The 12,777-nt window shown below is 51.9% G+C and overlaps 1 protein-coding gene across 6 annotated transcripts in view; it reads right to left on the bottom strand.

Moving 5' to 3' along the window:
- Positions 1-233: 233 nt before the first annotated feature.
- Positions 234-12,777, bottom strand: part of SPATS2L (spermatogenesis associated serine rich 2 like) — a 150,774-nt gene continuing 138,230 nt past the window's right edge. For all 6 annotated transcript variants that reach the window (XM_079782173.1, XM_079782168.1, XM_079782170.1 and 3 more), the window contains 4 exons: positions 9,181-9,290; positions 6,328-6,430; positions 4,271-4,485; positions 234-1,139 (listed from right to left, as the gene is read on the bottom strand). In XM_079782173.1, coding sequence (XP_079638299.1) covers positions 747-1,139; positions 4,271-4,485; positions 6,328-6,430; positions 9,181-9,290 — 821 coding nt within the window. In that variant the 3' untranslated portion in view covers positions 234-746. The remainder of the gene's footprint in view (positions 1,140-4,270; positions 4,486-6,327; positions 6,431-9,180; positions 9,291-12,777) is intronic.

Here is a 12,777-nt window from a genome sequence, read left to right as displayed (position 1 = left end):
CCAGCTGGCCTCACAGAACCTCAGGTGATGGGGTCAGCTCCATCTGTGTGTGTGCAAGGTGCTGGCGGGAGCCGCTGCCGGGCATTAGGTGCCCTTCAGGACACGTGTCCCAAGAGGAGCAGCACTGTCCCGAGCTCTGGGCCACAGCCTCCCGCCTCCCAGGTTCTCTCGAAAGCACCACACACGCATTCCAGAAGAACGTGGGCCTCCAGAACAGAAACAAGCCGGGGGTCAAATGCAGCATATTTTAATTTGTTTCAAATAAAGCAATATATGTATATATATTTATATATATATATTTCAGAAAAACACCAGATGTTAAGTTCTACAAAAGCGCATGTGTCCTCAGCAGATCATGTTTGTCTGATCGGTAAGACTCGTTTCAACAGCAACTCTCTAACCACGACCGACGGATGGGTGACACCGCTGCTACTGCGCCGGCTGCTGCCGGGCCCTGATGGCTCGCGGGCCACGTGGCCACGGGCCGACCTTCCTAAGCAGGGAGCGAACCCGGCCAGGCTGCTGCAGCGTCTCCATGAGAAAAAGCATCAACGGGGCAAGCAAAGCCATGGGAGGGAGGAAGCAAGCTAGAGCTGACTATGAGGATTAGTAAAAACGATTACGAGAGGATGACACCACCCCGCAGGGCTGGTCTATTCTGACTGATTCTCTTTTGGCAGCGAACTGGGTCAGCACCTCGGGCCGGGAGCCAGAACGGAGGGAGGAGCGCTTTCCCGTCTCCCCGCTCAGGCCACCAAGGTCACGGCGGGGACCGAGAGGACCGCGGCCTCCGTGGACACTTCCATTCTCGTGGGGCAGAGGTTGCACTGCGACACCCGGGGGACGCCGCCCCGGAAAGGCCGGGTCTCCGCGCTGTCGGCCGCGTGCTGCCTCCGCCGGGGCTTGTCCGGATGGGCGGGGGCCTCCGGGGCCTTTGTCCCCAGAGGGGCCTCGGGGTTCTTGGCGCCGCCTTTGTTTTTGGGGCGGAAGCCGTTGTGCGGCGGTCTCCTGTGTTCGTGGCGGCTGTTGCCCTTCACCGTGGGGTCAGCTTCGTTGCCGCCGCCCTGCGACTTGGCAGACGCGTTTAGCCGGTTGTGATACTGTGGATTAAACCTTCGTCTTTGGCTGTTAGACGTATTCTACAAGAAAAGGAAAGGAAAGGAAAGAGGTAGGTGTTAGATGCCAGCAAACAACTGAGGACAGCAGCAGACATGGGGAAACACGTCTCTAAGCCCCAGGGAGGCTGTTTTACACCCAGAACAGGACAACATGCACCTGAGTCAAGCTGATAAAACCCCCCGAGCGTAAGAGAACGCCAGCTGTTTGTAAATGGAACCCCAAGGAAATGACTGATGTCGAGAGAGAGAGAGAGAGAGAGAGAGAGAGAGAGAGAGAGGTTACAGAAGTACAAGATGGGCAATTCAAGAACCGGGCCAAACAAAGGAAACTTAAAACAGGGCAGAAGCACAGGCTACACAGAAGCAGGGCAATGAGGATCCTCGACGATGGGAATTTGAAGGACAGGCTGTAGAGACTACGTATATGAATTTTCTCTACATTTATGAAGAAAAACGGAAAATTCTATTTGTATTTTTTCTGCTCTAGAACAGTTCTTTTTGTTTTATTTCAAAATAAATACCCTAGTTCAGAAACGTTATCTTGGGTGAACACAGGGATGAGGTGTATCTGATAGTCTTGGTGGGATGGTAACGTGCATTTGTACAGAGGCAGTTAGTTCTTTTCCTAAACGCTGCCGTGTCAGCCAGCAAGTTTTGAAGGACCGCAGTGCAAAATGCCACATTCAACTAACGGGCAGACAAGATCACAGGGATGAGCAGAGAGGAAGCAGGGGCCAGCGTGTCTGTGCGTGTGGAACAGAAAGATACTGGAATTCCTGGAGGCCGGTAAGAGCTCAGCGTGCCGGTCCCATCCCACTGCTCATCACAATCACCCTGTCAGGTAGTTGCTGTTACTTGTCCACTTTATAGAGGAGGGAGGTACATGTAAGGGGCTTGCACGGGTCTTCGGTTAGAAAACGGCAAAGCCATTCCCACTTCCCGTACTCTCTCCTGACCAGAGTCATAGATAGGCTGTTACACGAACGCAGACTTTTACTGAGAATCAAACTTCTATTATTGAAACGTGTACCTGTGTGAGTTACAAATGTACACCAAGTTCTTAACTGGTGCAGTGCGACTGGGTGGGAGAGGTTTAGGGCAGACCCGCCCCGATAATTCTGGGCTCAGGGCAAGAGCACAAAGGCAGCCCCGCCCCACCTGCCTGGACGCTGGGTCTTCCCACCTCTGGCTCCACCACTCACTGGGAGGGGCCCTGCACCCACAAATGGGGGCCCCTCCAGCCTGCACCCCAGCTTCGTCCTGACTCCACAGATAACCACCCTTGGACCTGGGGGTGTGCAGACTGTAGTGGGGTCTGCTCTCAAGGTGATGTATCCAGGGAAATGGTCCAAACGGGAGGCAGGCTCGGGGCCACGTGGGACGAGGATTCCAGGGTCTCAGGTAGTTGGAGCACTTTTTAGTAGGGAGTACAGGTTTTGGGTAGGCACATCTCCTTGGCCTCGCTCTGTAGGGAGCGCCACAGCTGGGGGAGGACAAGGAAGGGTGACTGTAAAACACGGGACCTTCTTGCCCCGTAGACAGTGTTCTAGCTTAGGTATGTAAGTACATTTCAACTTAAACGAGCCATCGCCTGCAATGTTTTGCTGAAAACGGTAAGGACAGTGAGCTGAAAAGTACATATGTGGACAGCGTTTAACCTGGCCTCTTTCTAAAGAAACTGTGAGAGGGAAACGAGACTACATCTTAGACTTCTTCTCACAGGGGGTTTCATAATGAGCAAAGAACAAAAGCTGGGAAGGTGTATTAGACGACGAGGAAAACAGATCTGATCGTGATGGCACAGCTGTGCACATGTGAAAAGATCCCTGTTCCAGCCCGATGTTCAAGTTCACGAAGACATTCAGGGCCAGAGAAACGCCCGTCAGTGTCATGGATGAGAATTCTGAAAGACTGAGACCACGAATCCCAACAGGGCACCTGTCGGAAAACCAGCATTCTGGAAATCTTAAATGTCTTTAGAGCAGGCCTGGCTTCTGTGACATCCAGTCCCATTTCTTTCTTTTTTTTTCTTTCTTTTTTAAAAAAATATTTCATTGATTTTTTACAGAGAGGAAGGGAGAGGAATAGAGTTAGAAACATTGATCAGCTGCCTTCTGCACACCCCCTACTGGGGATGTGCCCGCAACCAAGGTACATGCCCTTGACCGGAATCGAACCTGGGACCCTTGAGTCCGCAGGCCAACGCTCTATCCACTGAGCCAAACCGGCCAGGGCCAGTCCCATTTCTTGTCCCTTCTCTAGTGATAAGAGGCGATGGCTTCTCGAGGCCAGTGCAGAAGCAGAAGGAAGACTGCCCTGTGGACGCGGTATTTTCAGGGGACACACTAGATAAGAGAATGATGCCACTCTGAAATGCGTTCTCTTTACTGAAGGCCCAAGAGAAGAGAGAGAAGTTTGAACTCACTTTGGCCTCTTACTGATAAACTAAACATCAGCAGGAATTAAAGAATCTGAAAAACAAATGCCGGATTTCCTCCCTCATGGTGTCAGAGCCAGGCTGCGAGTCTTGTCCCCACGTCTGCGCGAGTCCCTTCCACCGGGCGGGGGGTGGGGGGGGCAGTCCCGGGGACAGGGGTGGAGGCACTCAGGGAGGAGGGGAGCCGTCTCCAGAGGCTCTTCTCTGATGTGTCAGGCGTGAACAGGCACTTTCTCCACACGGAAGGGCCTATGGCACGCAGACTGGATGCACCAGGGGAGGCCCCGGGGCCAGCCAGGTGGGTGTAGGCCCCGGGGCCAGGCCGAGCTGCTGGGGGTGGGAGGGCTTGGTGGGGCCCCAGGAAGCTCTGAGTCCTGCAGTTGCTGTTTTCTTCCTCTAAGGCAGGGGTCCTCAAACTTTTTAAACAGGGGGCCAGTTCACTGTCCCTCAGACCGTTGGAGGGCCGGACTATAGTTTAAAAAAACTATGAACCAATTCCTATGCACACTACACATACCTTATTTTGAAGTAAAAAAACAAAACGGCAAAAACACCCGCATGTGGCCCGCAGGCCGTAGTTTGAGGACGTCTGGTCTAAGGACCAGTGGTTTCTTCCTGGCCCCAAGGACCAGGGTCTGTGGGATCCGAGGCAACGCAGGAGGCCCGCGCCCCCCCCCCGCCCCCCCCCCACCCCAGCCCCGCCTCCAGCCCATACCTGCTTGTTGGGCTGTGTGGCCTGGTGAGCGCTGTCCGCGGTGCTGGGCAGGTTGCCGGCCGTTTTGGGGTTTGCGGCTTTGCCCTCGGAGGGCTTGTGAGTGGACTTCCTGGCGAAGTTGCTCTGTTTCCCAGAGGCCGCGGCGTGCGCGGTCAGCAGCGGCAGCAGGGAGCTGCAGGGGGCTCTGGACGAGTAGTTGTTCTTTGGATGTGTAACTGCAACGAGAAAGCGCGGCGCTCAGGGCTGGGCCACGGCCACGGCCGCCTCGGGAACCCACGAGGACATGGGGCTTCCTAAAAACACTAAGGAAAGCTTTTGTTTGTAAAGAGGTCATTCGAAAGGACACCTTGGTGCCCGGAGACCACCAAGTTCCTTCTGTGAGAACCACTGAACTGCAGGTCCAGCACGATCATCCACGTGGGGAGACGCTGGTAGGAAATAAGATCTATCTGCGCAACTTTAACATTCCTTAGGTCAAGAACACCACGGGAAGATGGTGATGAAGTCCTGAAGTGCCCACGTGGCCCTGTGCATAGCTGTGCCTGCTCCTGGTTCCCATGGTCAACCCCACTGTCGCTGCCTCAGACCCCTTGGCCAGTGGGCCTCAGAAGCCCGGGAGGTCAGGGACACTTGGCCCATCAGAGCCGCAATGTTGTGAGAGCAGGACGGGTGCCGGGGATCTTGTCACCTGGACTGTACACATCCCCCGACCCTGGGGCCAGACCAAAAGAGGCCCCGAGGCATCTTATCCTCCATCAGAGCTGCGTGATCTGGCCTTTCATCACCCCCTTTCTCCAGCCCCGCTGCGCGTCTGCACCAAGCCCAGCTCTCAAGTCCACGCAGGCCCATCAGGGACGGTTTCTCGGTGAAGACCCGGCTCGAGGCCGAGGGAATCGATCTAAGGGTGACGGCAGGTCACCAGAATTTGACTGCCAGGCTGGAAAGCGAGACCTTTGAAAGTTGTCAAATTGTCCCCAACTTTTAGAAGCAACTTTCTCTGCTACCTGTGCTGGCTCAGACTTGATCCTCGGGTTCTTCCCGAGGGTCGGGGGGCCTCGTGGGGATCAGAGAACGCGAGGAGCGGGCGGGGGGGGGGGCAGGGATGTAGCTCTAAGTCCGCTGGTTTCAGAGCGGAGGGGCGGTGGCACGGCGGGGGCTGTGCAAACAGCCAGGGCACTTCAGGGGCTCCTGTGCTGACCAGCTTCAGTGTCGGGGGGCCCTAACTCGCCGCAGATGAGACCACTGCTGGTTCAGTAGCTGTGAGCCTTGGAGAACTATTCTCTCCAACAGGGGGCCTGTGACTTTCAGGTCAAGCTTATATTTTATATGCTCAGAAAAAAAAAGAGCAATTTTCACTTTGACCAAAAAAAAAAAAAAAAAAAAAGGTGCAGCCAAATCTCCATCTCTCTGCTGACTCCGAGGCTGTGGCTCCTCCGTGTCCCTCACGGTCCTCTCTCCTCCAGTGGCCGCCCTTGGAGCCACTTGGTTCTCCCCCACACCCCCGGGTGGGTGGCTGCAGGAGGGGAAAGAATCAGCCAGTTGGGTTGCACATTAACTGCTCTAATTAAGCCCTGATAGCGAACAAGACGAACGCTAATGGCTGCACGGAGGGCTTTCATTATCTGCAGACTTCACTCAGCTCAGAAACGAGGGCCTGGCTCGGGCACGGCCGAGCAGCGCACCCCCAGCCGGGCCCTCAGGACAGTGTCCGCTGTGCCCTGGCTTATCAGGAAGACACTCCCGGGGACCGGGTCTCCACCTCGGAGCAGGCGGTTCGGATGGGAGAGGCAGCGTATCTGGCTCTGCTTAAGGAAAGTTTGCAAAAGGCCTAAACTAGTTGACCCGTTCTGTTCTGCTCAGTAAGTCCAGAGGATTTACGGATGGGCAGTGGCATCGAGAGACTCTGAGTTCAGATCCTGACATTTCCAGCGACTTGTGTCATGACCTTCGATCATTAAATCTCCTTGGACCTCGCGTTAGCCCCCTGGGGACCGCGCCTGACATAGCAACTCCGGGCGCACGGGTACAGGGTCGCTGGGCCAGCGCACACAACTCACTTTCCCCGCAGAGCATGATCTGGGCCTTGAGCTGTTCGATGTCGCAGGAGAACCGGGCAGCCTTGCCGAGCTCTTCATCGTATTTCCGCTCGCTGACAAAGTGCTGGAGGCGAGAGAGGAGAGCAGGAGTTAGCGCCACACGACGGAGAGGGCGGAGGCTCACGCAGGCGCCGCTCTGCTCAGCCGCTTCCGCGGCTGGTGTCGGCTGCGAGGACCCCGAGTCAGACCTGGCTTTGACCTGCCTGGAGCACGATCACCTTCCTGTCCTGGGACACGTGTGGGCCCCGTCTTCCCCCTGCCTGGGCTTAGACAACACGGCGCTCCAGGCAAAGTGAGCGTCTGGACTCCTCCTGAACCCTGTAGCACCCCTCACCCTCCTTGCAGGGTTTTATGTCCTGTTGTAAGTTTTTGGGTCAAGCTCATCTTCCTGGTTTGGCCGATGGCCTGCTCAGGCATTACTACGCCTCAAGAGAAAACATGTCATTCTTCCCTAGATACTCCTCTCCATTTTTTAAAAAATTATATATTTTTATTGATTTTCAGAGAGAAAGGGAGAGGGAGAGAGAGAGAGAAACATCAATGATGAGAGAGAATCATTGATGGGCTACCTCCAGCACGCCCCACCCTGGGGATCAAGCCCACCCCACCCTGGGGATCAAGCCCACAACCCAGGCATGTGCCCTGACCAGGAATCAAACCAGTGACCTTCTGGTTCACATAGGTCGACGTTCAACCCGAGCCATGCCAGTCGGGCCACCCTTCTCTGTGTTCATAGGGGACCAGGAAGTCTGAGTAGCTTCCAGTAACTAGAAAACCCTGTCTTGGTAGAATTCCAAGTGCTGTTAGAGGAAGTGGGAAAAAGATTATTTTTCAATTCATTTGAAAGGAAGATTTATGTGCAGATGACAGAGTGAGAAATGCAGAAATAGCCATGACTCAGTTCCTCCTGGAGTTTACCAGAGAGTTTACCACGTGGCAAGGGAAACAGATACCACCAACTACAACATCGGGTGACGGTGGATGTGCTTCAGGAATATAAAAGCGGAAGAAGAAGAAGAAGAAAATAAATAAAAGGAAGAAACTATTTCCCACTGAGGGGAGGGAGTTATGTAAGGGAAGCATTTGAGCTGGAACATTTAAAAAAAATGGGTCAAATTCTTAACAGATAATCTCATTTTCATCTGATCACAGTGCCATGAAGTCAGTACTATTATTATCCCTATTTTACATAGAGGGGACTTGAGGCTCTAAGAATCTGTAACTTATCCGAGGTTGCAGGAGTTAGTCTGTTTCAGCCCAAAGCCTGTGTTATTAACCATGCTATGTTCAGGGGGATTCTGACAGGCAGAAACAAAACTTGGGAGATGAATAATTTCAACAGACGAGGAAGCTGGTGACTTCATAGTCCTCACTTCATCCTATATAATAAAAGGCTAATATGCAAATTGTCCCCTCGATGGGGAGTTCGACCAGGGGGCGAGGCCAGCTGGACCCCACCCATGCACGAATTCGTGCACCGGACCTCTAGTGTTCTAATAAGAGGGAGAGACAAGTTGGATGTGTAGACACTGGAGCCCAGCTGTGGAGTTTGCTCTGAGGGAAGATCAGACCTGCTCTGGGGCTGCACCTCCCGTGTGAGGGTGGACGGCCAGGCTGGAGGGAGACAGTGGAGGCACAAAGGTGAATTAGGAGGCCATGGCAACTGAGTGGGTGGAAAGCAACCAAGGTCAGAAGAGAAGCTGAGGAAGAAAAGACCGAGAGCTGCCCAGGACTCTTGGGGTCCTTATCCTGCTCCTTGTCATGCCCAACCAAAGTAAGGAGACTGGGAGTCACTTGCCTAACCAGTTTCATGCCCAGATGGGCAGACAATCCTACTTATAAAGCCTGTAGCTTCAAAGTACTCTAGTTCCCAAGAAGTAGGTCAGAGGCTGGTGTGTGTATGAGAAGAGAATAAGGGGAAACTTATAAGTTGTAACTTCCTATTTTATTGTAGATACTTGTTTTTGCCTTTCTGGTAACCTTTTCTCCTTCTGGTAACTGTACCCCAACACGGTTTCAAAGACCCACAGTCTTGGGGGAGGGGGTGGTCTGTCAATCAGACCTCCTGGGCTCAATGGGGGCTGTGACCCACTAGAGGCCGGTCCGAGTCTCTCTCTGGGACTTGAATCGAATGGGGCACCATGGCTGATGGTGCTTCGAGGAGCGTCTGGCGATTATTGCTGCCTAGTTACCCAAACTGCCCAGGCTTCTGCCTAACTGTAGTGGGAGTCTTCAGATCCCACTCTGCGTTGGTGAGCTACGCTCACGCTCTTTCCCATTTCACTTGTTCTGGAGGCTAGCCAGGGTCGGTTTCTGCTGCGTACCCCTGAAAGCTAGTGAACACGTACTTGGGGGTGATGCCCTTAACAAAAGGGCAACTAAGCTAGGCAAGGACGTAGGGGAGAGGCCTCCACACACTGTGTATTCTCTAGAATCCTTACTGTTCCACTGAGTTCACACTGAGTGTGTTCACATGGTGTGTTTATGTACGCACACAAGTTACATAAGGTGAAGATAACACCTCAGCCCAGCTTTAATTCACGTTTGAATACATTGTCTTTAGGTCAGTCCCCACCGCCTAAGAAAATAGCTTGTACCTGCCTCTCTATTAATGCCCATTCAAACCATATATACGTGAATACAGCGATTAGAAGGTTCTACTGCCTCCTGTTCTCGACTTCAGCCCTGCGAAAGGGAGCAGGGTGTGAGACGCTGGGTCCTCAGAGAGCAGCTCTATGGGCGCCACATACACGTGATGGGGTCGGGACTCGGGCTCAGGGCTCGGGGCCCAGGCTGCGGTCGCTGGGAACTGACCTTGATCTCTGCCCTGAGTTCGGCCAGCTGCATCTCTGCCATCTGACTGGCCAGATCAGTGAGCCGCTTCAGTTCTTCTGCCTTCTTCTGCCGAGCAGTCAGGATTTCCACTGCCAAGTGAGAGGGAATACGTTAGGGCCAGCGATGTAAGCACAGGACGTGACCCGAGTTCTTGGGAGTCAGTTCTCCTTCTGCAGAGGGGTCACTCGCTGGACCACGGCTGCTTTCTGAGCCGGTCACCGAGGTGGGTTTGCGTTGGTGCTCACCACCAACCACCCCGTTCTGGATGTCCTCGCCCACCCATCCCAAACAAACACGATCCCTCTGACTCACTGCACACCCACAGTCTTCTCCATTTTCCTCACTGGCATCTGGTCTCCCTGACTTAATTTGGGCTTTTCAATGTGTGCGTTACTCAGAACAGCTATTTCAAAAAAAGGACACTTATTAAAATCCTATCTGAATGGCATGACAAAGATAGGAGTCCATTAAGCCAAACTCGTTCTTCTGTGTGCTGTCCTGTTACATTCTCACAGCACCAGACTTCCTGAACCTTTACACACACCCGGGGCAACCAGCTGTGTTACTGGAGTATGACATAAAGGGCTCACTTGATTGGATTTTTGTGAGCTAAAAATGCCTTTTCTTTTGACACTCTGCAGACATGTTTCCGTTCTGCAATCAGATGGAAGGTCCAAACCAGAGTGTCTTTGTTTTTGGTGTCCCCATGGAAACATCTCAAGGGCGAGTCAAAGCCCCTTTGAGCTGGATTGGTGGGCACTCCTGAGCATCTGCACACGCAGCGAAGACACCGGGGAGCTCGCTGGCACATTTCACACATCTGTCAGATGGACTATGGCTCAAGTAGATGTAGTAACCCACAAGATAATCTGTGTGTGTGTGTGTGTGTGTGTGTGCATGTGTATGTTTCCCAAAAGATCATGAAACTCAAAAGCAATGAGCACAAACCTATGGGGTGAGATTTAATATGAAGTCTGATCTTTCAACAGATAGACTTGTAGCTCTCTAATTCAAGCCACATAAGATAATGCCTTCATTCCTTTGGACAAACATTTTGAGTTGTAAGAAAGGAGCGGCCCATCTAACTAAGATACTATGCACACGTCACATCCCGTTCCAGGTTGAACGAAGGTCAGCCGCTTCCTTAGACCTGATTCACAGCACACACGCAGAGCCAAACAATGTGACTTCTCACTGTGAGAGTTCTTACTTCGTAAATGTCAAAAACAGTCACCTTAAAACCGCCCAAGAAGTTCAGAGGCAGCCCAGAGCTAAGACGACTTCCTGAACATCAGAAACCATTCTTCAGACAGAGAAACATTATCTCTTTATGCCGAGATGTCAATAAAATAAGAAATCTACAACAAAGCCTTACCATCTGCCAAACTACTCGAATCATGCGCTAGCTGTTCACAGGGACTCCCCCGCCTCCCGCTTACACCAGGTAGCAGGGCAGAGGCCGGTCTAGGCCTGGCGGCCTTTCGGAATACAGGGAATTTCCGTCTGACCATAGACAGCATATCAGCGCACGGTGTCCCAGGTTACCCAGTCAGACCCGAGGACACGGAAAGGGGGCCCACTTTCACTTTTGGCTGCAGAGCACATACGTTTTGTTTGGTCTGCACAGGACAAGTTAATCTTTCAAATTAACTGCCCACATTTGAAAACGAGGAGAGCCCGTGTGAGAGCTGATTTCTGGCTTCTCTTCAGATAACTGGAATTTCTGGCCATGGTTGGCGAGCATTTCCCTGTGGCAGCAACTGGCTGGAGCTGAGAACTTGCTGCCCTTTTCAGGCGGAGCTCGGTGCTCACTGGGCCTGGTCGCCTCCCTGCCCTGTCGGCCAATGAATGTCACCTGCCCGGCCTCTGCCACAGGCATCTTCCGTCACAGCAGAGACTGCACGTGCGGTTATTTGTACCCATAACACCTCGGGGCTGGCACACACATTGGCTGAATGGATTGAATGAATGAACCAATCCGTTACTTAGAAGGAATATGCAGAGAGGACAGAGGTCTCTTTTCCACAGCAGCCACTCAACAATGTCTAGGACTCGTACCTTTGATTGTTTGTTTGCCAGTATAATTCAACCTATGGACGGGACACGGGAAAGTTCTTTTTGAGTGAGAAGATGAAACAAAGTCCTTTCTTCGTGCAAAGTCTTAAAAAATTCTGAAGGCCCAGACTTGACAAGCAGCTAGCACAGGGCCAGCGGACCCTGAGTGACGACACAGTTAAGCAGGCCGACATTTCTTAATGGATCATTTACAGGACTGGTGACAATTAGGGGCAATTGTTCTTTTTGATTAGGTAGAAGTTGGGCATTCACACCAAACAAAAGATTTTGTAGAAATAGATATACATGGGCCCTAAAATAGGAATGCAGGTGCAAGGTCACCAATAAAGTCTTCGTTTACACTCTTGTAGATGTGCAAGGGAATGCAAAATTTGCATCAGCAAATGTTGCGATGAGTTTTACACACAGTCTCATTAACATTTCAAAGCCTTTCATGATGAGAAAGCCTTAAAACTTGAGATCTAAAGCTAAATGCTTTGGGGGGGAGGCATTTATTTCACCTCAAAAACATCCATCACAGAAATATAAAGCAAAAAAAAAAACAACCAGATCGGATCCTAAAATTCACTGATCCTAAACTTTGAAATAGAATAACAAGTGTGTTTTGAAAGCACCCTCCTTTGATACATCTGTGGAGGGGACAGTTCACACAGCGTTAGGTTTCCCCTGCACGCAGGACTCGGTTCAGATTACTTAGGCACCTTTGTGAACAGCATCTGGTGTGCTGAAAGCCGTTTTCTCAACGGGATTTATACATTCCTTCAAGTTCCTGAAACACACTGGAAGCTTGCTCCTCTTGCCTGGGCCTTGGAACAGGTTGAGGGCTTCTTAAATAAAACCCCATAGCGGGCGACTGTCCTTGAAACCCTGGGACGCGGGGAGCTGTGGCAGAAGGAGCTCTTCAGGCACAAAGATTCTTTGAAATCCTTTTTATTCCTGAAAAAAAATTCTTGTGGATTTTGCATTTCATTTCACAATGTGTCAGTGTTCCTATTAATATAATGTCTTCTTCCCACATCTCTGGCCAACTTGGCCCTCCAAGCGCCTGCCCCTGTGGGCCTCCCGCTCCCTGGTACACGGACACAGTCTGGGGCCGCCGCACTGCAGCAGCCTGGGTCCCCGCGTCTGCACAGTGGGATAACCCCACACCTCGTGAGGCCACTGTGAAGCCACACGCAGTAACCGTGAGAAGTGGTTAGCACCGTACATTCAAGAAAAGCTCACTGCGAATAGTATTAATAAAGCGAGATGCATTCATCTAGAATATACTTGCTCTGTTTGTAATTACCTCGGTGTTCACTGATATTGGGTCCCGCAGCCTACAGACACTGAATGAATTACAATGGTTTGTTTAACAAATATTAGGAAGTGCCTACAGCCTTCTCAGTGTTGTGTTAGGTGCCATGAGGGATATTAGGAGCTTATGTTACAATTGAGGAAATATGGTTTCTGCCGTGTGCAAGAAATGAAAAGTACTCGTGAGGCCATAGACAAGCAAGC

Source organism: Cnephaeus nilssonii, assembly GCF_951640355.1.
Source record: "Cnephaeus nilssonii genome assembly, chromosome: 10".
Classification (NCBI taxonomy): Eukaryota; Metazoa; Chordata; class Mammalia; order Chiroptera; family Vespertilionidae; genus Cnephaeus; species Cnephaeus nilssonii.
This window is presented reverse-complemented; position numbering and strand designations above follow the sequence as displayed.